Source organism: Tachypleus tridentatus, chromosome 1 (genome assembly GCF_004210375.1).
Source record: "Tachypleus tridentatus isolate NWPU-2018 chromosome 1, ASM421037v1, whole genome shotgun sequence".
Lineage (NCBI taxonomy): Eukaryota > Metazoa > Arthropoda > Merostomata > Xiphosura > Limulidae > Tachypleus > Tachypleus tridentatus.
This window is the reverse complement of record NC_134825.1, coordinates 140,160,061-140,187,250: the sequence shown is the minus strand read 5'-3', so window position 1 is coordinate 140,187,250 and position 27,190 is coordinate 140,160,061. Positions and strand designations below refer to the sequence as shown.

At 31.7% G+C, this 27,190-nt stretch overlaps 1 protein-coding gene across 2 annotated transcripts in view; it reads left to right on the top strand.

The window, feature by feature from the left end:
• The window catches only part of LOC143225641 (mdm2-binding protein-like), a 134,990-nt gene that overhangs the window by 52,203 nt on the left and 55,597 nt on the right, over nucleotides 1-27,190 (top strand). Inside the window, exons 9-13 of one of the 2 annotated variants that reach the window (XM_076455432.1) lie at nucleotides 8,447-8,519; nucleotides 10,165-10,282; nucleotides 10,603-10,899; nucleotides 14,430-14,579; nucleotides 23,036-23,155. In XM_076455432.1, the coding sequence (XP_076311547.1) occupies nucleotides 8,447-8,519; nucleotides 10,165-10,282; nucleotides 10,603-10,899; nucleotides 14,430-14,579; nucleotides 23,036-23,155 (758 nt within the window). The remainder of the gene's footprint in view (nucleotides 1-8,446; nucleotides 8,520-10,164; nucleotides 10,283-10,602; nucleotides 10,900-14,429; nucleotides 14,580-23,035; nucleotides 23,156-27,190) is intronic. The other variant, XM_076455439.1, reaches the window with a different exon arrangement.

The following is a 27,190-nucleotide window of genomic DNA, read 5'->3' as shown; positions in this document are numbered from 1 at the left end:
TTTTCAATTTTTATTTATGCTGATAATGTTACAAGGCGGTGTTTAAAAAACATTAAGGTTACATGGATGATAACTGAGAGTTGTTACTTCTGTGATAGAAATGGCTTTCATATTTAACTTACAGATGAAAATATAATAAATAATATAAATTTCAAGTCTTCCAGTTGTCAAAATCAACACTTTGTCTGACATTCTAGTTTCTGTTTTAAAAATTAAACTTTTATAAATATTTTATTTAGCCTTTGTTAAAAATTGTAGTTTGGTAAAGTTAGCACATTTAGTTTGAGTGAAGCACATCACATCAAACAGTGTCTTGTCCTGGCCTTGGGATCAATAAGCTAAGGCAGAGGTGTTTACTGATGTGCAATTTACATAAATTCATCTGTCAAAAAGATTAAAGAAAACAAACATTTTTATAGATGTTTCCAAGTTTGAATTACTTCTTAAATTTTTAATGTGTTAACACGTAAACTATTTCTTTAATAAATAATGCTAGTGTTAGACACTTCTTTAGTATAAAGTACAAACACCTTTAATAAAAAATATTTTCTGTACACAAAGATTTCTGCAGAAATCCTTTTTTGTCCATTTTTGAGCAGTTACAACAAAAATAAATATTCTAAGCCATAACAGTTAATGTTCAGTGGAAGAAGTATAGTAAACAGTACCAAGTTTAGCTGTTCATTCCACAATAAAGCAGTTTCTTATTAAACTTTCACAATTTCATTTGTATTTGCAAGTAGATTCAGTAAGTTTTTACAGCTGAACAAATATAGATTGCTGCTAATCTACTCATAACTATCACATTATGTCGTAGGTGTAGTCCTTCTGACAGAACTTCCATGCCTCACAATTTGTCTCTCATATAACCTAAATCTCACAAAACAACTACTGAATTCATGCTGAACTTTTTCTCACTTTAGTTTTCTTCAGGTATTATAAATATCAATATAAGCATTGATCACTTATGTATTTAATCTACTTTCTATTCACATAGTTTAACCATTAGCCCTTTAATTAAAGCAGTCAACACTATTGTCTTAAATACCTGTATCTTTCAATATACATTTATTAATCTCATTTATTAGTGTTTCCTGAGACTTAGTACCTAGGCATTTATATATAAATTCCAAAATGATACTACCTCACCTTACCAAAGGCTATTTTGATATTAGTTTTCCTTTAAGCATTGCTATATAAATGTTTGCTGACATCTCATTTCTCTTTTATAACTCTTCATTTTCTCTCAATTCAACATGAGCTGATCATGTGACTACCCTCTATCAATCATGTTGTACAGACTGATAGATAATGTATCCTCGCCACAATATGTGTGTTCTACTTCTTCTTTCACTTCCAGAACCTAGAATACAGTTTATATCTCACATTATAACCTGTACCCTGGAGGTCCTTTTGATTGGTGCAACACTTTTTAATTTTGTTTAGGCTTTTTTTGATTTATAACATATACACTGCTGGCCAAAATCTTAAGGCCAATGAACATTAAGAAAAAATATGCACTTTGCATTGTTAGACTCAACCACTTATTTGAGTAGAGCTTTGAAAGAGGAAAATAACAAAGTGGGGAAAAAAAAACTTTTTTAGCATTTAATAGGGAAAATGTAAACACTATGAAATTAGCCTAAATACTAGCTGGTCAAAAGTTTAAGACCGTACTGAAACGAAGAGTTAATCAATAAACACATAACGAAATTTAGTCATTTGTGTTTAAGCATGAGTGTTGTTAACACCTCCTACTGACAAATCCTGTGTTACATTGGGTAAAAACATGGCAAAGGCTAAAAACTTGAAAGATTTTGAACGTGGCAGAATTATCAAGCTGCAAAAGCAAAGTTTCTCTCAACATGCTATCGCTGGCGAGATTGGGCATAGTAAAACTGCTGTTGCAAATTTCTTAAAAGATCCTGAGGGATACGGAACGAGAATTTCAAGTGGTTGGCCCAAGAAACTTTTGCCAGCATTGAGCTGGAAGATTTGACGGGTTGTCCGGCAATACACCATCCGATTGTCAAACCAGTTTAAGGCCCTCACAGATGCAGAATGCAGCTCAAGAACAATAAGATGGCATCTACGAGAGAAAGGCTTTAAAAACTGTAAACGTCTTCAAAGGTCACACATCCTTCCACACCACGAAACAGCTTGGTTAAACTTTGCTGAGAAGCACCAAACATGAGACATAGAAAGGTGGAAGAAGGTTTTGTTCTCTGATGAGAAATAATTAACCTGGATGGGCCAGATGGCATCTAACATTACTGGCACAATAAGGATATCCCACCAGAGACATTTTCTACACGACACAGTGGAAGAGGTTTCATCATGATCTGGGGTGCTTTCTCTTTCCATGAAACAATGGAGCTCCAGGTTATACAGCGGCATCAAACAGCAGCTGGCTACATTGGCACTTTGATGAGAGCATCCTTATTGACTGAAGGCCCTCGCTTGTGTGAAATTGACTGGATCTTTCAGCAAGACAATGTTGCAATCCACAATGCCTGCAGGACAAAGGACTTTTTCATGGCGAATAACGTGATTCTTTTGGAACATTCAGCATGTTCGCCCAAACTGAACCCCATTGAAAATGTTTTGGGTGGATGGCAAGGGAAGTTTATAGAAATTAACGTCAATTCCAAACAGTGCATGATCCTCGTGAAGCCATCTTCACCACCTGGAATAACATTCCAGCCAGCCTTCTGCATACGCTTACATCAACCATGCCAAAGTGAATGTTTGAAGTTATTCCCAATGACGGCCATGCAACTTACCACTGAGACCTCTTGTTGGGCTTTTCATACCCTGTTTAGGACTTCTTTTTGGTATGATCTTAAACTTTTGACCAGCTAGTATTTAGGCTAATTTCATAGTGTTCACATTTTTCCTATTAAATGCTAAAAAAGTTTTATATTTTTATTTTCCCTTTTCTTATTTTCATCTTTTGAAGCTTTACTGAAATAAGTGGTTGAGTCTAACAATGGAAAATGCATATTTTTTCTTTATGTTCATTGGCCTTAAGATTTTGGCCAGCAGTGTATATATATGTGAATTTTGAGCAAACTCTTTATTGACTTTCATATCTTGTGAAGAAATAAAACTTGATAGTTTATTATTGAAATAAAACCTGTTAAAAATAGATCCACTTTGGCAGCAGTTTTTAATAGTAACTGCTATTTACTGAAATATAACTTTTTCTCTTGGCATGTACAATGGGATTCTTCTATGCAGCTAACGTACTAAAGGAACTGCTGTTTAAGAAAAAGTTCTAGAGGTTTCCAAAACTACAGTAGAAATGCTATTTACACTGATTCGAACTGCATATCTTTTGATTAAGGCTTTACTGCATGATTTCAAAAATATTCAAGCATTTTCACAAACAAATGTGTGTGTATGTAATCTAATAAGCTACTGGTCTGATTACACTGGGCAACAAAAAACATTGTTTCTCTGCTACTAAACAAACTGTAACTGTTTTTGAGTAGTTTGATGATGCTGATTCTAAACATCATACTGGAAATTACTGATTCTTTTAGTTTTCAAGTTATGACAGATTTATTCAAATTTATTTTTAACTGAGAACATTTAAGAATGTTCAAAAAACAATACATAATAGTAATACTGGTTTGCAAAAGCAATGAATATAATAACACTGTATACTTAAATATATTCAGGTCTTGTTTCAAAACTTTCACCATAGTATTATTTTTGTTACAAAATATCTGCTTGATTTGTGGTTTTTGTTTATCTTCATGTTTCATGCTGTAAAATCCAACAATAATCTCCAGTCATCACAGGATTCCAGTGTACTTCATGTTACTGATCCATTGTAGAAATACCTTAATGGAAGTGCTTACCATGCTCATTGTTCACTGCACCTGGATCATTTGAAAAGAAGTCTGAATACAAGTGTAAGAAGTTCATCTTTAGAAACATTATAAACCACATTTTCATGTAGTTCTCTGACATCATCTATAATCACATCACAGTTTATGTCTTCAAGATTTTTAAAGAAATTTTTGCCAACCATTTTGAATACTTTCTGATTAATTACTGTTTAAAAATCATTGCCACTTCCCTGATCTGTGGCCCAACAAAGACACTTTCTTTCATTTTGGCTTCACTGATTTTTGGAGACTTGTCAGACAGATATCTGAAACCATTACCATCTATGTTCATTCCCTTTACAAAATTCATCATGAGTCCCAGTTTAATATGAAGTGAGGGTAAAAACACATTTTGAGGATTTGCCAAAGGTTGAATCTTAATATTCTGTTTTTCTAGTATATGATGCTCTCTCTCTCAGTGACCATTCCCTTTTTTTTAAATGATGTTTATCATCACAACAATCCCAGAGACACATATAGCAACAGTGTTTGGTGTATGCACTCTGCAAGCTGAGCAGAGTGCAATAACTTTTAGATCACAATATGTGTTCCACCTGTGGTGATCATATTTGATGGCCTCTGTATGCTTTAATAAGTTTTAATAAGTTTCTTTTAAGTTCAATAGCTTAGTTTTCTCATTGTGCAAAAGTACAATTTCCAGACTGACTCTAGATCAGTCAGAAAGTCTCCATGCTTGAGAACGATGTTCAGGAACCTAATTCTTCCATTAATGCATCAACATGTGTACAGGAACACAAAGTATCTTGCATGCTGTAATGACAAACAAGGCTTTGATGGTAACTTTAGTAAACTTAAATTGTTCCTGAATATAATAAATTCCATTGCTTCAACTGACAGTTTATGTTGAGGTTCTACAGGAATAGAATTACTAGATGAAGAGAGTGAAGATGATTCATTGTGTTTTTCATAGGATAACTCTTCTGTTTCCCAGCTTGCCAGTGGATGTGGCATTGGTAGACCATTTTCACAAGGTATTTATTGGTTTCATTGCAGATGCAATATTTGGATATTTAATGAATCATTTATTTTGTCTGAATATCCATGTAGAAGTAACAATCAATTGATGATCTTTGGGCTCGCACTGTGTCAAGTCAGATGTGCAGCTTAATGTTTTTATGGTCATCAATTTTACTGAATGTAGTGGTAGTAAGCTACCTTTACCCTAGGTGTAATGTGTTTTTCTTCATTACATTTTAATGCATTTTCCACAAATATAGCGGAAACTGTTTAGGTGATTTTTGTGCTTTTGAACTTTACTTGAATTGATAGCAGCCAGCCTTTCAAATGAATTTTTAAAAAATATTAAAGAATCTATGATCACTAATCTAGATTTTAAAAGATCTAAAAAAGAAAGTTTTGCATAATGCGATTATATCACAGGTATGAGAAGGAAAGGATTGGATTTTGTTTCGATTGTGTGTAGAGTGAGATGAAGTGACGAGCTGAGCGGGTGAGAAGTTCTGACTCCGTCCCTTCTATGCTCAGTCAAGATTGTTCTTGAATTGAGCACTTAAGGGTTTTCATGATTCCTGGGTGGAGTAGGCAAGCATGGAATTGAAACAAAAGTGCTACAATTTATAACAAATAATATATGAAAAATATCTTTGTAACTTTACAGCAATACAGTACAATTAACATTTGTAGTTATCAAAAAATGTATGTCTTTTACACATTAACCTGCCCAAGTACACTTAAATTCACAGCATAAATCTATTGTACTGAGTTGATTGCATGGTATTTCACATAGTGCTAATAAAAATATTAAAGTATCACAATAATTTTAAAATCTAGAGCCCAATGGACAAAATCTGTCTGCATTTTTGAAATCATCAACATCAAATTATCCAGACTTGTTTTACTTTTCTCCAGCAACAGATTTGTTGTTGCAATACAGTACAATTAACATTTGTAGTTATCAAAAAATGTATGTCTTTTACACATTAACCTGCCCAAGTACACTTAAATTCACAGCATAAATCTATTGTACTGAGTTGATTGCATGGTATTTCACATAGTGCTAATAAAAATATTAAAGTATCACAATAATTTTAAAATCTAGAGCCCAATGGACAAAATCTGTCTGCATTTTTGAAATCATCAACATCAAATTATCCAGACTTGTTTTACTTTTCTCCAGCAACAGATTTGTTGTTGCCTAGTTTTGGAATTTCCTCTTCAGTAAAGAAGGATGAAGCAAATTTAATTAATGTTAATCAAACTATTATTTTGTTGGTATAAAGTCATATTTTGTTTTTTTATATGTTCTTGACACTGATGTTTTGATGCAAAGGAAAGGTGCCAAGCAGTTTGTTCCTGTTTGCTACATAATGTTTAAAAATATATTTTGACAATTTTATTCATCATTTTCAGTTCACTAAAAAAGTTATGATGTAGGTAATTATTTTGGCTTATTAAAAAAAAGATTTTGATCTCATTAAATATTTTTCTTTAAAAAACTGGTGTAACCCCCCACACACAAAAAAAGGGTCAAAATAAAACAAATAAAACCTTTTAATGCATCTCTCGTGTTAATTAGAGAACCGGTAGTTTTTTCATACTTTAACTTGCTATACACAGTAATACTTCCTATCTTTTGAGTCTACCTTATAATAGAGAACAAGTGATGTTTAAAAAAGTAACAAAATATATTAGTTATTTAAATGTCCTATGTAATAAAGTCCTTCATTCAATATGAGGTGTTCTAAGTAAAAAAATTCTTAGTTTATGTGAGGTGTTCTAAGTAATAAAGTCCTCCTTTTAATATGAGGTGTTCTAAGTAGTAAAACTTTTCATTTAATATGAGTTATTCTAAGTAATAAAATTCTTTTATTATAAATATGAAAGCTCTTCCTTTAATATTAGGTATTCTAAATATGAAAGTCCTTGTTTTAATATTTGGTATTTCAAGTACAAACATTCTTATCTTAACATTAAATGTTAGGAGAGACCTGCAATCATTTGCAGTCAAATTAATACTTTAGATACAGGATTTCAGGAATAATACAAAAGAATTCATATTGCAGATACTGAAATCTGCAAGTCCACTCATCTTAGTCCTAAATTAGTTAAACATTTATTAAGTATGGTGTATATTTGATAAAACTGATGCATTAATACAATAACTTGTATATGTTTTTTACTTAATTTTAGTTAGCGCTAGACTTTACCCTACTTAACATCAGTGAATTAATTTATCATTTTATTGCAGAACAAAACATTAGACCTTTATAAAAACATCCAATAAGCTTTTCACATGTACAAAATATTTACTGAAGTATAGTAAGATCACCCTTTTGTTTACATCCATTGAAATGAAATGTGTGCACATGAGTGTTAAGATAGTAAGATATGAATGAATTCTCAGGACAGACAAAAATTTAATATTATTATATTAGATTCTTAGTATGAAAGCCCTTCTTTTAATATTATTTATTCTAAATATGAAAGCCCTTTCTATAATATTAAGTATTTTAAATTCTGATTTTGATATTAGGTATTCTGTGTATGAAAGTTCTTGTTTTAATATTATGTGTTCTGAGTATAATGAGAGTTCTTGTTTAGCTATTAGGTATTCCATTTATGAAAGTTTTTGTTTTGATATTAGACATCCTGTGTATGAAAGTTTTTGTTTTCATATTAGATATTTTAAGAAGTTTCTTGTTTTGATATTAGGTATTCCAGTTATGAGAGTTTTTGTTTTCATATTAGGTATTCTGTGTTTGAAGGTTTTTATTTTGATATTAGGTATTCTGAATATGAAAGTTTTTTTTTTGATATTATGTATTCTGAATATGAAAGTTTTTGTTTTGATGTTAAGTATTCTGTGTTTGAAAGTTTTTGTATTGATATTAGGTATTCTGTGTATGAAAGTTTTTGTATTGATATTAGGTATTCTGTGTATGAAAGTTTTTGTATTGATATTAGGTATTCTGTGTATGAAAGTTTTTGTATTGATATTATTCTTAGTACGAAGGTTCTTGTTTTGATATTAGGTATTCCGAGTATGAAAGCACTTATTTTGATATTAGGTATTCTGAGTATGAAAGCACTTGTTTTGATATCAGGTATTTCGCATATGAAAGTTCTTGTTTTGATGTCATGTATTCTGAGTATGACAGGTTTTGTTTTGACATTAGGTATTCTATGTATGAAAGTTTTTGTTTTGAATTGAGGTAGCTTTAGGAAAAGAGAATGTGCTTAATGTTGTAGTTTCTATGAAAATTTTCATGTATTGTTAGATTTATATGGTAGTTCTGGGGATTGTCTGTTTAAATATCAGTTACTTAGAGTTGAAAAGCAGGTGCAGTGTGTTGGCATTATTTATCTGAAATATCTATGTATCTAAAGACAAACCAGACTTGTATGATGGTATATCTGAATTTTTCCCTTTTTCTCTAACATACACCAGTAATACATGTATTCTGTTTATATATTAGTATTTCGTTTTTTTTCCCTTTGTTTCTAACATACACCAGTAATCCATGTGTTCTGTTTATATATTAGTGTTTCCTTTAATTTTCTTGTGCCAGTAGATGTGTTAAATCCTTCTCAAGGTTCCTGCAAGCTTCTCAATTTCTACATCATGTTAACAGCAAGAAAAAGGTAAATATGAAAACTATGTGCAGATTTCTTTATTGTGTAATTAGTTGTTGAGTGCCAAGTAGTTTGTTGAAAATAACAGTGAAATGTTGAAATTGTTGTTTATCATTTGTAAACAGAAGAAATTGGGAGGTGTAATGGATTTGTTCTCTGCTTTTCAGTTAAATGGAGAAAGCAGAATATTATAGTTTTCTTATTGTTGGAACACACATCTAAACCAGTTTTTTTGTTTATATGAATGTCTTGGGTAAATGACTTTGTGAGACTTGAGTGCTTTACTGTAGTGTAAGGCTATCAAGTCTGATTCAGTTTAAAAAACAAAAACAAGTTTTAATTTAAATGTGTTTTGTAGCAGTATTAAAATATTGAAACTTTAAACATTTATTTTAGTGTTAAAATATCAAAGTTTAAATCTAAATATGTATTCCAGTGTTACAACAGAAGTCTTAATTTAAACTTTAATTTTAGTGGTGATATAACCATTTTTTAAAATTTAAATGTGTATTCTAGTTTTGTGTGAATATGATTTTATATCACTAATAAGGACCAAAAAATTTCTAAGTTCAAGTTTTAAATTGGTGGTTAAAAGAAGGAATTTTAAGATATACTTGTTAATATATTACTTTAGATTGTCATCAGAACATTTAGGGAGAAACAAAGATTTGATTATGTTATTTTATTTATACATTTCTTGTAAGTAAGTAAGTAGTGAGTGTTCTGGGTGTTTACTTCATGTAGACATTAAGAATAATTTGTGAAATTGAATAAATCATTCTGTTGCATATTACTCATTAATGCTGAGACATTATGTGAATAGTATAAAAACATTTTATATGAGTCAAGCAGGCTGCTGTATATTGCTCATTACTGTGGATATTCTAGTTAGATAGAATAATTGAAGATATTTAGTGAAAATGAGTAAAGCAGGCTGTTGCATATTTTGCATCAGCTAACAAGCAGAATAATTAATAACTTTGTTATAAAACATTGGTCATTATCAATTAATTAATAGATGTTCAGATCAATGAGTTTTTGCAGAAAAAAACCAAGCAGCATTTGTACATATCATTTTGTTATGATGGGAATTCATGTGAACCATTCTTTGCCATATCTAACTAATATAAAGATATTAATATTCATTAAGTATTACTTAAGAAATGTAAAATTCACTAGTGATACAAATTTAAAATATTTAGATTCATTTACTGAAAAATTTTATGCTTCTTTTATTATTTTTAATGTTTCTGTTTTATGGTTTTTCATAAACTTAACTATAGGTTATTTTTAGCTTTTTCTTTAGTTTGACATTCTAAGGTTGTTGTTTTTTTTCTGTTGGTGATCTGATAACCAACTGTTGCTTATATTTAACAGTTTCTTTTTTTCTTTGTATGCTTAACTTACTATCTCATGTATATCATTTCCACACTTTACTAATTATATTGTGTAGCTAGTCATTTGGTACATGTTTAGTATATGTCTTTTTCATAAGTTAAGGAGAATGAAATAGAAACGCTTGACCTAAAGATGTTGGAAGTACTTTTTGAAGATACGTGACCTCAGACAGCTTAAATGGCTGTACAAAGAGGTAGAAGAAGTAATTATTATTATTTTACATATTTAGCTTACAAAAGTATGTTCTGTTATTTAGGTTGCAGTAATTCTTCGACTAAAACTTGCTGACAAAACTTTGTTGCCGAAGCATGACATTAGTGATTCATTTACATCAAAAGCTTGGAAGAAAGCTGTATTGTGTGGCAGTGTACAAAGTATGTGAAAAAGACTTTTATAGTAATACAATTTTATTCATAATAAACTGTTAAGTATCTTGTTCATTTGTTGAAGACTGTTTTATTAAAATAGTATAGTCAGCATTGAATTCTTTATCAGAGTTATACGTAAATCTTGTTTGATGATAACATTTTTATATAATCATCAGATTGTTTTTTGTGTGTATGCGAGGAAATACACCAAACTATGTATATGAAATGTAGGATTTTAAATCAGTGCTGTTGTACTCTTAATCAGTTGATATAAGTTCAAAGACATAAGCATGTTAGTTTTTATTGGTTTTTTTTATTTGATTCAGCACCCGTCTTGGAAATAAAAGGTCACACAAAATATTTGAACTTCCTTCTTGTGAGTGACTATCCAGTTTCCTCATCATCAGTTTCTGTATATCCATTGTATGATCATTCTACTCAAGATGCCAGTTTTTATCATGACCTTATCACCAATTGTAAACCTTCAACTTACAACATAGAACATGCTAGACAGGATATAAAAACTCATCTAAAGTGTATACCCGAGATGTCTGATACATCTTTTCAATGTTTTGTTCAGCTGCTTGAAAGTGTTCAGAAAATTGTAAAGAATCAGTGCACAGGTAAGTTTTAAATGAGCATGTATTTGTTTAATCCTTCCTATAAACATTAATGATAGGGATGGTTGGAGAATCATACATAGCAGAAAAGGAGTTAGAAATTTAAAAGATGATAATAAAAGGATAATGCATCATATGGTAAAACCACAAGCATGAGCAGTATTGATTAATTTTTAGGCTCTGCAGATCATATGAATGCTGTAGGTACATGTATGAACCACCTCAGTAAACATTTGTAGTTATAGAGCTTTACTTCCTGATTTTAGTTATTCAACATAATAAATGGATTAATCATCAAAAATGTACCTTCTACACTAACCACGAGGAGAGAGATTAACATAAACTACTATCAAGTGCTCATGTTGTGAAAAACTGAAGTAGCATTTAATCCTTTCACCCTGGGCATCCAAGACAAACTTTGAGCATCTTATATTCAAACTTTTATCAACCGTTTCATGATGGGCCAAGGGTCAAAGGCCACATCATCACATTTGTTGACTTCTATTCAAAATTTTATTGAACTACTATTTTATGAATTTATGTGAATAAGTCTGATGTCAAACTGTAAATTATAATTCAAACTTTGATATTTTATGAGTAAACTTATTAGCTTAAAATAAATATTAAAAGAACATGTCTAAATATTGATATTTATGAGTCATGATATGTTGGATGCAACATTGTTTAACACTCCTACGAAAAGACGTTTCTAGTCCTGATTTCTCCAAGCCCGTTCCCCTGGCTGTGGTTTCGCTAGATAGTAGATAGGGACAGTGGGAATCTCGTTAATCCATTCATTAATGGATTTAAATGGCAATTTCATTTAAATACAAAATTATTAGCCTAATACTAATAACCTTTCAAGCTGCTCTGGGGCCTATTAGGCCCCACTTTTCGTAGGAGTGTTAAAATTGAATGTAGGTGATGTAAAAATACTAAGTCAATAGTTTTGTATAAATTAGGAACTCAAATTACCAATATTTGTATATAATTTATGATTTTTTGGTTATTCATCTGTATATATTAAACCTAAAAAGAGTATTTTGTTTCATATTCTCTATGTGCAAAATTTTAAAAGGCCTAGCAACAATCAACTTCATAGCTACAAGAGATAATTGTTGCTTTATTCTTATTTCTAGATAATAATAATCCATGTACATATTTAAAGTATAATAATTCATATGTGACAATATATTACAAAATACTAGTTCACTAAACAACAGCCAAAATAGGGTCACTTTGTAAAGACTAAAGGTCAGTTTTATATTATTGGATATGGTAACATGAGTAAATATGCACCACATCACTGCAAGTTATGTAATGATAGCCAGGCACAATTGGATGGTCAATATAATAAAAAAATAAGAAATATATAGTATCATGAGACTTAAACTACTTAGACTAAACAATTGTATTTTTATGTTGTAATTTGTAGTTATTCTAGCATAGAAAAAGCATAATTTAAATTTATTTCAAATTACAAACTTAATAATATTTAGCATAAGTAAATGCAGTTTTGTGTTAGTGTTTGAAGTCATTTTTGAAAGGCAAATGTGGATTAATTTTGATATCTTTTTTCTGGGTGTGGTTACAAAGTCATTTGAATTACCAGGTTCATTTTGCCAAATTAAAGAAAATAAAATATAAAGTTTTACTGAACAATCATATGAAATGTGTTTAGAAGGTTTTAGGAGTTATTTAAAGGAAATTTGAAATTTTTAGATAGAGAGAAAGTATTTCTAATCTTAAAATGAAAATTACTTTGCACATGGACTGTTATAAATAAATACTCAATATATTCATGGGCAAATGTTTAGTTTATTGAAAATGCTCCAGTAAAAATTATGTATGTAAAAGACTTATAATGGTAACTGAAAGACTGATAAATTTTGTGAAGATAAACATACTATATTGAAAGTTAGAAGTATTAAATCTAGAAAGGATTGAAATAGTTACAGATACGTCACATGATCAGCCAAATTGAATGAACCTATATTGAGAGAGTTAATGAAAAGTCTTGTATAAATTATATCTAAATAATAAATTATATAAAAAAAATTTCACAGCAAATTTAGTCCATTAACAAATGGCTGTCTGCTTTTCAGCTGGATTTGTACCTATACTCTTTGTAAAGTTTCTTAGACTTTCTTCATTAGCATGTTTAACCCACAACTAGATCCAGTTTGGCTACAGTTAGGTTTAGCTTGCTATGATTAGGTCTTGTATGTGAAGTTTATTTAAATTTTTTTTACCTTTCCATTATTGACTACAACTAGATAGTGCTTGGTCATGGCTCGATCCAGTTTGGTCAGAGCTAGGCTTAGCTTGATAAGATCCTCTATTTACAATGTTTGTAAAGTTTGCATATCTAGATCCCACTTGTCCATTGCTGAATGCTCTACCTATACTTTCTGTAATGTTTCTTAGCTTTCCTTAGTTTCATGTTTGTCTTCAGCCAGATGTTTCACCTACTCTCTTTGTGAAGTTTATCTCCACTTAGATTGTATGTGTGGCCATGATGTGACTACTCACACTGTGCCATTTGAAATTATTAAAAGTATCAGCATTTACAGATATCATACCATGCTCTTTCTGTTTAGCAAAAGATAAAAAGTGTAGACATATTTTCTTTTCCTGAGGCAGGTTTGTATTCATTGACCCTAAGGAAAGGCTTGTTATGTATAGATAGAAAAACCTATCACTTTCAATTATTGTTTGTAAGACAGAGTGATGTAAATTTTTCTATTTTCACCACATTATACATTACTGAGGGTAGATCGAATTACATAAGAACAGCATTCCAACTCCTATGCTGTCCACTAGATACTTGTTTCATCATTGATTATTTCCTGTTGACTGATGCTATAGTTCCATTGAAGTGTCAACAGACGTCCATGATTATGCACTGTTTAAATTAACACTGTAGTTTTACTGACACATGCATCTGCAAAGGTTCATAAGTATAATTTTAGATCATGGATCTAGGCAGGATTTTCAAACATTTTCCACAATATGAAGTTTATCTTCCAAGACTAAATTTCAGTCAATCAAATGTGTAGACTTGGCAGATACGTGGCCAAATAAAGTTTCTGTGATTCCAGTTTCTTCAGCATCTTTCTTATAAAATAGGTTTTGATTTTGAGGTATGGCTAGAAGATTCTAAATATTTAGATTCTGAACCTTCATCAGTTTTAAATCCTTATTTATTATTTTATTAGCAGTACTAGAACATATGCCCAATTTCTTTACAGTGGCTTTCAGGAGAGAGTTTTTCTTTTGGTAACATCATCTTGCTTGTCATGACATTGCTTCATACAGGTTTGAGGTGTGATTCATTATCCTGTTAGTGTCTTAAGAGCTCAAATTAGTAATGATATGAAGTCTAAAAATCCCATTAAATTACATTTTTAGAGTTTTTTGTTTTTTAATATTTTCATAAGTAATGTATTAGTATTGAAAATAGGAAGAAATTAAAGAATTTCTTTCGAACTTAAAACTTAAAATTCTGTTGAATTTGATTTTTATAATTTCAGATAATGAGAAGGAAGTTTGTCAAACAGAAAATCCACCAGATAATGACCTTAATACCATTCACTCTGTAGTGCTTCAAAATTGGGAGCAAACTAGATTATTCAATTCAGCATCTTTACCCAGAAAAATGAAAAGAGTATTTGCATCTTTTGGTAAGATTGTTGCTCATGTTTTTCTGCATGCACAGTTAATTAAATTCACCTTCTGCTATGGAAGTTTAGTAACTGTACTGATTAATATAAGATATCAACTACAGTTTGTAATATTTTTAGTAACCCTGTAGTGTTGTAATAAAGAATTTTGTAAGTACTAACAAAACCATCTGATAACCATTAATAATAACAATCTCCATGCTAATTACGTTATTTGAGCTAACAAAGCCTACTCTTGTTTTGAAGATTGTAAGCTTACTCTATTTTATCTGATGGCTACCAGTAATAGCAATCTCCATGCTGACTTTGATTTTATTACAGCTAATTAAATCTCCTTTAGTTTTGAAGATTGTAAGTTTACTTTATTTTATCTGATGACCATCTTTATCAACATCCTCCACCCACACTTTGATTTTATTTGAGCTAATTAAGTCGCTTTCCAAAATAGACTTACCATCTGCTGAGACTATAGTAATTTTTTGTCATTGGCTTTGCTTATGTAAGCATTGGTCATGCATGCTCCATCTAGTCTTTTATACCCCACTTAAATCCTTGTGGCAGTATTGAATTTGCAAATATTTCCACCTATGACAATGTGTTCCCTCTATCTTGGTACTATACATAAGCACCTTATATCTTGTTTTCACCAGATCCCACTCTCTGGCAAGTGGTGGTTCAGCTTAGCTGTTGGATCTTTGACTAATACTACCTTTACACTTATTTATTTTAAGTGAGGATGCAATGGGTTAATGGAGCACACAGGCACTAACTTGAGGCTTTACAGTTAAAGCAAACAAGTCTGAGACTGAAATTCCATGAATACTTGTTTTATTAAGTTTTTCATATACTTAAAGCTAACATTCAACATACATTTTTTCAAATAGATTAAATTATTTTACTTCAATTAACACTTACTAAACAGTTACTTAACTCTATAGTACTTTAATATGATAACTGACATTTAGGGATAATGGCATTAAAATACTTACAAGAAGTTCAGGCAAGAAACAGTCGATTATCTCAGGATTGCAGTAGTCATGTTGAAGTAGAAGAATTGATCGATACCTAGTCTGGAAACAACTTATTTTATATAAGAGAGAACTGACTTTTTGGATGGTTACATGAGGTTTTATTCAATTTTTCCTTAGTATCCTCGCGATCTGTCAAATAGCATGCACAACTACTTGCAAGTAGTTTTGATACTTAATTGGTTAATTCTTTTATGATCATGTGCAGTTAGCTAACAACAAAAACCAATCTGCTTATCCATTGGTCACAGATGGAGATGGTAAATCATCAGCCTCTTTTTTTGTATCTATACTCATATTCTTGTTATTGATAGTTTATCAAAGTGCTGGCTAGCTTCCTTTTTAGGAAGTTCTAAGCTCAATAATTATCAATCAACAGCTGCTTTAGCCCATAGTATTAACTTTTGTTTTGAAGACTGTAAACTTATTTTATTTAGATAGCCATCAGTTGAGGCTGTTAGAATAAATAAATGTAATTCTCTGTTGCAAACTGCAGAGATGCCAACTATTTCAAATGACTGAGCGTAATGATTGTAGACAGATTTATATGCAAAAACGGCTCGTTTGGGTTGAGAAAATATTTTACATAGAAGAGCGAACAATGTTTTGACCTTCTTCGGTCATCGTCGTTGTTCGCTCTTCTATGTAAAATATTTTCTCAACCCAAACGAGCCGTTTTTGCATATAAATTTCTCAACAAGTGGGTTTCTCGACATCACTGATTGTAGACAGAGCCCTTTATCATTTGTGGCTACTACTTCTGATCAATGTCTCTAAGCTGTTTATTATTATAACTATTATTATTTATTACTGCTATAAATTGCTCATTTATGACTGTTTTGTGTATTGAATAAATAAATTTAAAAAAAATTATTTTGAAATTATGTCTTTTATTTAGTTCAGAGTAACAAACATACTGGTAAAACAACATTGAACATGCACCAACAGTAAGCAGAAAAAACCTTTGTGTAAGGACTAGTTTATATCATGTTTATAACACTTATTGTAATAGTTTTGCAGCTGTTGCAGCCTTTGCTTTCATGAGAATGTATCTGGATCGTTGGGAGTTATAACAACATTGTCCATTTGACTGCATACACATTTTGTGTGTTATAGTACTGCTCAAAACTGAGGTGCTGAAGTTTGGTCTGAACTTGCTTTTGTTTTTAGTCACTAAACTAAATATCCTTTCATCCTTTCACTCTTAGTATTATAATGGAAGATTGTAAGAATTCCAAGCATAACCCTACACAGAATGTCATACTTCTGGTTGCCATTTCCATCCTTAACTGTAGAAAGCTGAACCCAAAACTTGTCAACATTCAACTGAAGGACAGTTTCTGAGAAAGTTTTAATTTACTAGTTCAAATATTGCCCTTCCAACTTGCCAATAGTGTCATGCTCATGTGTATTGACAAGGACAGGATACCTGTCTGTGAAGAAGCATAGAAAAGAGAAATCTTTGCTAACTTTCAGTTTTGGATCAGCAACCACTGTGTGAATCAGAAGTTCATCATTTGGAGTGAAATGTTTCATCATTTAATTTGTAGCTGCAAAATTATATTTCTTGACACTGGTGTAGAAGCTGATCAGGTCCAGGTTCTTTTCATATTTAACAATGTAATCCTTGGCAGCATTTCCAATAGAAACTGCCTCATCAGATTTGTGTAAGGATTCATTGTTGTAGTCAAATTCAGTGATGTTGCCTTCAAGATATTCTGACTTGATGTATCTGACAAGTATATTTTAAACTTGTGTAATCAGAGTTCTATGCATAATGTGTATGCAAGGTTTTCTCTTTGCAATATAAAATTGTCTTGCTCAGATAGAGGAATTGCAGACTGAAGAAAAAGACAAAATAACAAGTTTATTTTGTTGTCCATGAAACCTGTTAACTTATCTAACTTTCTGTGTGCATAACTTTTCTTGGTTACTTCCTTGCTAGCTTTTGTTTTCTTCTCTTTTTTCAATGATTGTCTCTTCTTTAGTTCAAGGTCAGACTGCCTAAACATATATTGAGCTATATCAAATGTTTCTTTGTCTGCTTTTGGAGACTGTTGTCTTGTGTCCCTGTGTGGCTAAGAGGATATCTTGAGTGTGTTCATGTGTGGCTAGGAGGGTGTCTTGACTGTGTCCCTGAGTAGCTGAGAGGATATCCTGACTGTTAAAGTCTTGCTGCCTGACTGAGCTGCACGTTTAGATCCTTTTGAATCTAGTTTTTCCTCTTCACAGTGAAAATACTTCTTCAATGGCTTCCACATGTCCAATATTTTGTTGAGGCACACCCCAAATGATAGCCATCTTGTGTTAACAAGTTGTGGAATTTTTCTTGTTTCTTTGTCATACAATCCTTGAAACTCTTTGAAATGTTGTTTTCTGCTAGCATTTGTATCCAGAAAATAGTAGAGTTCTCTGGAAGCTTTCTGGGCAGCAACATTCATGAGGTGACAGGCACAGTCCATGAAGTAAATGCTAGGCTATTGTCTTGAGATGTGTCCCATCACACCGTTACCTATACCAGACGTAACTGAGGCATTGTCTGAAATAAAACTAAGACAGTTTTCCCATGGAATTTTCCTCTTTGTCAGTTTGTGGTCCAAAAGTTTGAAAATATTCTCTCCCGTTGAAGCTTCTTTCCATTCCACCATTGTCAAAAGAGAACAAACAATTTTTTCAAGCAAAGGGTCAAGATATCGTACAGCCACTAGATACAGTTTTGAGTCATCCATGTCTATGGATCCATCTGTGGCTAAACTGTAAACACTGTTAGTAAGTATGCTTGAAATCATTTTGACATCTTTGCAACCCAACATTTGTACAATGGCTGTAGTTTTGGTTCTAGCACAGCCATATTTTTTTGCTATATCAGAGTCTGGGAACATTTTTCTGAATATATGTCCTGCATCATTGGCTACAGCTTGGAGTAAATTGCGATCAATGACAAATTGTGTGAACATCACTTCTGCATTTATGGTTTCATATTCTAAGTTCTTACCCATAAATGTCGTTATCTGCATCATTTTTGTCTTTGCCTCAGCCTTTTGTTGGTGAAATGCTGATTTTGTATGTCTGAAACAATCGTTTATCCCATCATGCGCCACAGAAAAATCGATGTGACAAACTGTACAAAACACATGACTGTCACTGACTTTTGATGCAATGACCAGATATTTTGCACTATACTCTTTCCTAAATTTTTGATTCACAGTTTTAGTCATTTTAGATTTGCCAGAAACAAGACAATCTGGTGAACGAGGCCTCTTTTTTTTCCATCTTGTGAATGATCACATTGGTGTTTCTATGCTGCTTAGAAAACGAGAAACACCCATCTACGTGAGCACTGATTGTCTGACAAGCAGTGATGACATAACTATGGATTACCCCATGTAGACAGTATGGAGAAGCACCGCACTCAAGCTATTGGTAGACGTCGGAGATACAAATAGTTTTTATTATTTCAAGCACAAACATGATTATTGCAAGTAGCCATTTGGACTATATCTATTTATTATCAAAATTTATTTGTATCTCACTAGAAATTTTCTTTTCACCTCTTTCAAACCCTGGGGGAACAATTTATTACTTTATTGTATAGACCTATATAATATATAATAATTTGGGAATTGCAACAAGTCGTAATATTTGTCTGTATGAGCATATAGTCGTGATGTATACACTAATATCGTAATGGCTGGCATCTCTGAAACTGTGTTATTGTTAGAAAAAAGATATTCTCAATTTTATTTCTAATTTTTCAGTTTTTTTTCCTTCCATATATTTTTGATTTCACTATAGTTAGTGTTATATAACATATAAAACAAATTTTACCAAACAAAATGTTGATATTCACTTAGGAAGTTCTAGTGATTATGCTAGTGAAATATAAAATACATAAGATGTAAAGAAATATTTTAATCATGAAAATTACCTTTACCTCAGATTAACTTAGTAAAGGGTTTTGAAATCACAGAAAATCATTGATGGAAATACTTTATTAAAAAAATTGTATTTTTATAATACAACAGATAAGCCAAGTAATGTAGTCAGAGCTAACATATGATTTTATCATAAGCTCAGTAATGTGTACAGAAAGGTAACATATATTTTCATAACAAGCCCTATGATGTGTACAGAGTCAACGTACATTTTATAATAAGCCCAATGATGTACACAGAGAATTAACATAAGTTTTTTCTAATAAGTCCAGTGATGTACACAGAGTTAATGTAAGTTTTTCTAATAAGCCCAGTGATGTACACAGAGTTAATGTAAGTTTTTCTAATAAGCCCAGTGATGTATACAGAGTTAATGTAAGTTTTTCTAATAAGCCCGGTGATGTATAAAGAGTTAATGTAAGTTTTTCTAATAACCTCAGTGATGTATACAGAGTTAATATAAGTTTATCTAATAAGCCCAGTAATGTATACATAGTTAACATAAGTTTTTCTAATAAGCTCAATGGATGTATACAGAGTTGAAATAAGTTTTTCTAATAAGCCTAGTGATGTATAATATATTTAATAATAAGTCCAGTGACTGTCAGAATGGGATAGTCAAATCAACATTTTATTTAAAAACTCGTATGATTCTGGTGGGTTGTATGACTCATTAACTAATTTTTCTGGTCAGGCAGGTAGATTTCATTTTCTCTGTTTTAATGTTTACTTGCATTATATTGTCATAGCAACTTAAAGGTTGTGAAATTAGTAGTTCTGTAGTCATCTTGAACAAATAGTTTTAAAACTCTCACAGATGATATTTTCCTTTTGTTTTTATTTATCTATTTTTCCAGTAATTGCCATATTTTCTAGTTCTTCCTTTCTCATCATATGTTCTAGTAAACTCAGTTGTCTTACTCTGATGGCTATAATCAGGTTTCTCTATGTGTCTGCCATTTTCAGTGCTTTGTCATTGGTTATAAGGTATCTCTACAGAATGTATAGCATTGCTCTATAAAACCACATTTCTGTGATGTTGCTTGAGACCCAATTTATGCTCTTTACTGATCATTTATTCCTGTGTTGTGCCATGATTATTATGGGCAAGAACTGCAGTGGTTTTCCATTGCCTCTTGCAGATTACAGTGCTCAACTAACAAGAACAAAATCCTTTTACATTAACAAAAAGGCACATTATGTTTTAGTAGAAGAAAAAGATTATAGTTATCCAAAAATTTGTTTAAAAATAAAACATTTTTATGTTAAGTAAGGTGACTAAAATATAAATTAATAGAAATGTAACAAACTATACCTGACTTTATAGTTGGTATTAAAACTATATTATTTTGTTTTAAAATCATTTTTGAATAACAAAAGTTCTTAGTACCAACTGTTTGCTGTCTTGGTGGGAGATATTAGACTTACAGCTGTTTCTGCTTATTAACTGTCCTGTTTTTAAAAAGTATGCTTTAACATTTTACCATGAACCATGACTGTTTCTTTTTATATTCAGTAGGCTTTAATATTTTACCGTGAACCATGCCTGCTTCTTTTTCTAGTCAGCAGGATTTAACAGTTTATCATGAATTATGGCTGCTTCTCTTTCTAGTCAGCAGGCTTTAACATTTTACTATGAAACATGACTGCTTCTCTTTCTAGTCAGAAGGCTTTAATATTTTACCATGAACCTTGCCTACTTCTCTTTCTCGTCAGAAGGCTTTAACAGTTTCCTTGGGACTCACAACTGGCAATCTTAACTGCATTATGTAAGAAAATTTTTACTTTATCTTGTTCCTGGGCAGAAAGTGTTATTTCCCAGTTGCTTATGCCTATAGTAAATGGAAAAGACCTATTTTTCCATTCAAACTTTGCTTTTGTGAACTGGGAGCATATAACAAAAACGTGATGGGAGACTATATTTGGGGACAGATATGTGAAAGTAATTTACATTACAGTTGCAAATCTCGAAAAACTACTCACTTCTAAACATTTTTGTAAAACTTTAATATAAATACATGTAAATCTTGATTCATATGTTGTTTTATTCAGACCTTATGTAAATGAAAATGTGCAAATTTGCCAGTTTTTATATAGAAAATAGGTTAATTTCTAAATTTCATTATCCAGGTCACAAAAGCAAAGTTTGAAGGGAATAATGGTCATTTTCTGTACTTTTACAACATAAGCAATTAAGAAATAACACATACTATCCAGAACAAAATTTGTGTTGCATAGTGTTGTCATCATGCCTTAAGGTGTTACCAGGGGTTAATTTTTAGGTACTGAAATTGGCCTACTGAAAAAGAAGCAGAAATGTCTAAGTGAGTAGAATTGTGATGATTGAGAAATTGCAGATAATTACAGTTATAATAATGCTGTTTTATCTGAATGATTTGTCTTGGAATTTTGTCAAAATTTTCAATTTTATAGAAATATTTTATACTTTTTTTTTGGCATTCTGTAAATAAATACTTTCATGTTAGTTAAAAAAATTTAATGTAAATTGGGTCACAAAATAGGAAGTCCATTAAACCTAGCATTTTAACAAAAGTAAGCTTTCCTCTAATTCTGAGGAAAGAAGATGGTCTTCTGAAAATGTGTGCATTATTGCTTCATTACTTTATGAAAGATTAGAATAATTGTGTGTGATTTCTTTCTTAATGTAGAATATAAAGTTAGTAGGAGGCTGTATTGAAATTCTAGTAAAAGTTTAATCTTCCACTTGTAGGAGAGTTTTGGTGTTGTCTCTTTACCAACTTTGTTCATAATTTGTGGTGGTTTTTATAACTGTCACTTTTTTTTCTGTTAAGTAGTGAGAACTTTTTTGAGTTCCCAAAGCTATACAGAGTCCAATTTCAAGGATTGTGACAGTTTTCAGTTTTTTTAGGAAATAACATGTAATTTTATTTTTTCAAATATATTTAATTTGACACCTGATATTGGTGTCATGATGTTTATTGGTATTAAATCTATTCGAAAATTTCACTTTGTATGGATCTGACATAACCTGGTAGTTAGAGCTCTTAACTCACAACCTGTGGAATCTCAGGCTTAAATCCCTCTTACACTGAATCTGCCCATAATTTTAGCTGTTGATGTGGTTAATCCCACTATTCAGTGATAAAACAGTAGTCCAAGAGTTGGTGGTGAGTGATGTTGACTAGTTGCCTCCCTTATAGTCTGTATCTTCAAAATTATGGACAGCTAACATAGATAGCCTTTGTATATAGTGAGTGAAATTCAAAACAAACTAAAGTACTCTGTGTGTAAATCATATTTCTTACCTATCTATGGATAAGTTAAAATTATTGGCTAGAATCTTTCTGGTAATGTTGGTATTATTTTCTATGATATTTTTCTGGAGTCAGTAAAACATTAGCAACACTTGAATACCTTAGTTATTTACAATTCCTTTTACAGTAAACAATTGGCAAAACCTTGGTATTATACGACCTGTTATTTTTTCATTTTTTGATATTTTTATTTTAAGATGAGCTTGTGGAACCCTCAAGTTGGCCAGAAATGAGATCACTTTATCAAAAGGAATCACAGAACAAACTTTCCTTACCAGGTGCAAAAGGAATCACAGAAGCTTCACTTCCTGATGCAAGTAATGTGTTTCTTTCTTTCATTAATCAAGCATTCTGAAGTAGTTTAGTAATTTTCTCTCCAATATTGAACACAGGTAAGTCAATTGATGTGGCTGAAGATAAATATTTGTTGTATTCAAGTAAAATGAATGTTTTTATCTTTTTCTAATTAACTTAAAAGTTATTAACAAAAACTATACAAACTTTATGGCCTTACGTGTGATAAATAAATAAATGTATAAATAATACAATATTACAGTGGTCGGTACATGGATATTAGATATAGGATTTTATTATTACTGTAAGATAATGAATAAGTAAATAGTATGGAAAAGCTGAAAAATTTGACACTGTGTGTTTTTTAGTGTCAGTTGTTTTGGATACATGATAAGGAAAATAAAAATAATAAAAGGATCCCTATGATGGGTTAAGAGTTAGTATAAGATAAACCTTATTCTTTCAATAAGGTATTAAAAATTGAAAACAGAGTATTATTTTTGGAATAATAATATGTTGGTTTCCTTAGCCAGTGTTTAGTAGTTGCATGTTCTTATATTATAAATAAACAGCAATGTGAGAGAATGTGTATACATCTCTTATAATAAGGCTATTTTCATGAGCTAGTGTTAAGTGTTATATTTATATATAATATCTGGTTGTATCCCAATATTTTGGTTTCCAAGTTCACAAGTGTGTATAAATTGTTGCAGTTTTAAGAATACCTAACATTTTCATACCTTTAAAAATAAAATCCTCAAATCTGCTACATTGGGTAGGAATTTAGTTTATTCAGAGGCCTTCCCTATGAAAAGAATACTCCTGTCCACTTTATTCAAAGAAGTACAATGAATACAGTTCATCATTTTATTCCATAAGGAAATTAGATACATCTCTATTAATTGTAAATGTTTTACCTAATCATTTCATAAAGTGAATAGTATTAAAGAATCATTGCACTTAACATATAAAGGTCTCTTGAAAAGAGGTAATCAAACCAATCATGAGCAATATGGGGGCATTTAAATCAGTTCATGCATTGTAAATTTGTGTTTACATGCAAATGATCAAAATAGCACACTTGTGCTTGATTTAACACTTTAAAACAGTCAATTAAAAGTAATGATAAATGCAAGAATAGAAATAACTAGTGCATTAATAGAGAAACTTTTTCACATTTGTAATTGCAGTAAACATTATAAAAATATTGGTAAAAAAATTTCTGTAAATATCAAAATACTGTAAACAAAGTTTTAAGTAAGCATAACTGAATAACTTCTACAAAGACATTCAGATTTACAGTGTTGAACATCAACTGATAAATGCATATATTAGCAAGTGGGCATTTGATTGCTGAGTTGGCTGGTACTGAAAGTATCCATTTGTCCTTCATAGTTCCACATTATCCTCAAAGTATCGTAAATATGAAGTTCTAAGAAGAAGCAATCTCTGTGTTTTATTTTTGTCTAAAATGCATAACTTGCACTAGATTGGAAATTCTGAAATTGTGAGAAATATATTGACCTGTCAGTTGTATAGTCTGTATTGTAATACAGGCCTGTACTTGCAAATATTTTATCAATTCTGATATGTGTGCTGTATTGGCTCATTCATTGTTGTCCTCTATGTGCAGTTTTTCGGTTTCATGTTACCTATTTGGGGGGATTTCCCAAATTGCATATCTCTCTTTGTTTTACATATGTGGTTTCTTTGTTGTTGGGGCATCTAAGGTTATGGTGCTCTATTGGCTTGGGTTTATTTACCCTTGATTTACCTTAGGGTTTTAAGTAGGTCCCTCTTTTGATGTTTTTGTCTTTGATACTGTCCCACAAATTATCAGGCCTCAGGTGTCACCAACATTCCACCCTTACAAATATTGTAGGTGTATGTCTCCATCAGAGCCCCATTTGCTTTTTTTTCCCCCCCCCTCTATTTTTTTTATTTTCCTATTTCCTTGTCTCCTCTTCAAGCCCCTGTAACCTACCAATATTTGTTGACAGGGATTTAGTAATTCCTCTGGCATTGGGCAATCGAACATATGTCTCATTCTTCCTGGGTTTTAATTCCTGCCTATTTGTTTCCTCAAGACAGCCAGGGATTGGCATCTGGTAATCAGTTGTTCTTACCTCAACCTCTTCATATCAGTATTCACGTTCACCTCAGAATCCTTCTTTCCCTGAGATGAGCATTTTCTCCTGTGTTGTGGTTATCATCTGTGGACATCTCCTATGCTTACTTTGTATGGTTTATCATTCATGATTTCTCCCTTTTGACAAAATCAGCCTTAGATTCCAATATTATATCAACTGCTTTTCTCCCCCCTCATCATTTTCTTACTCCCTTTTAAATTGACCGTGATCACATGTTCTACATCCCAACTTTCATGTTATGTGTCTACACACCTACCTTTTGCAAGGCCCTTGGCAGTATGATTCAGTTTTACAGGTTGAGTCACTTCCTTGTTAGCATATAACAAAAACATGATGGGAAACTGTATTTGGGGTCTGAAATGTGAAAGTGATTTACATTACAGTTGCAAATCTCAAAAACTACTCACTTCTAAATAATTTTGTTCACTTTTGTATAACTTTACTATAAATACATGTAAATCTTGATTCATATGTTGTTTTATTAAGACTTTATGTAAGTGAAAATTTGCCAGTTTTTTTACATAGAAAATAAGTTAATTTCTAAATTTCATTATCTGGGTCACAAAAGCAAAGTTTGAAGGGAATAATGGCCATTTTCTGTACTTTTACAACATAAGCAATAGAACCAGGCGCGTATATTCCGGGTGTGCTAGTTGTGCGCCGCACAGCCAACAAAATTAAATACGTAGCGAAAGAGTACATCAAAAGGTAAGTATACTTTCTTGAATTTTTTTAGAAAATCAAGTATAACATTACAGTCTTATGTTTTATTATAGCCCTCATATCGGACTTTCTCTTCTAAATAAAGATTACTCTGCTAATTTTGAGAAAAAATATACATCGCAAGTCGTGCTGTAGGAACGCTGAACACCTTGATGGGCAGAGTCTTGCAGCTGCGCTGTGCCTCTCCCCGTAGCTGACTACAAAGAATGAAGGGAGATGATTGGTCGAAAAACGGATCAGAGTGTGCTACTCGTCGAGCGTACCGTCTGTTGTTCTCTGTCCTATTTCTTGGATTCTCTTCAGCCTTCGTCCTTTATTCTCACTGTCTCGCTGATAACGGAAAGAAGTCTGGAAGGAAGGTTCCTTCCTTTTTTCTGCCGATTGTGGAACGTTATAAACTTTTTAAAAATTAACCGTTATCAATATGGAAAATGATATTAATGAGTTGTTACGTTCTCCATTTTCCACAAAAAATTATGCGGACAAATTAAGAATTGTTCAAGCAGGCAAGCCTAGGCCGTCTCTTCCAAGTCTGGTATCTACGCATAAAGATAAGAAAAATGAATATGTTCGACACTTTTCAGAGTCTCAATATGATACCATTGAATGGCTAACAGGATGTAAAATTCGATCCAAGCTCTTTTGTTGGCCGTGTTTGTTATTTTCAACGGAGAAGCGGGTGTGGAATCAGCAGGGTTATACCGACTTAAATCATTTAACTGCAGCACTTCAGAAACATGAAAAGTCTCGTGCACATGTCCAGTCTTCCTTATCGCTTAAAATGTTTGGCAAGCAACGCATAGAGACATTAGTTGACACTCAGCAGAAGGCTGAGATATCTCGTCACAATGAGCAAGTGAAAAAGAATAGGGAAATATTGAAAAGATTAATTGATGCAGTGTGCTATCTTGCCAAACAAGAGCTTCCTTTTCGAGGTCATGATGAATTGAGTACTTCAGATGATAAGGGAAACTATAAGGAGTTTCTCAATACCCTTAGAGATTATGGCACGTGCTTGGACAGTCATTTGAATACTGCTACAGTTTTTCAAGGAACATCGCCAACTGTTCAAAATGACTTAATTCAGGCTTTGTCTAATGTTTTAAAAAAGCATATCAAAAAGGAAATTGACAGTGCAAGATTTGTTGCAATCATTCTCGATGAGACTTCAGATGTGATGTCCAA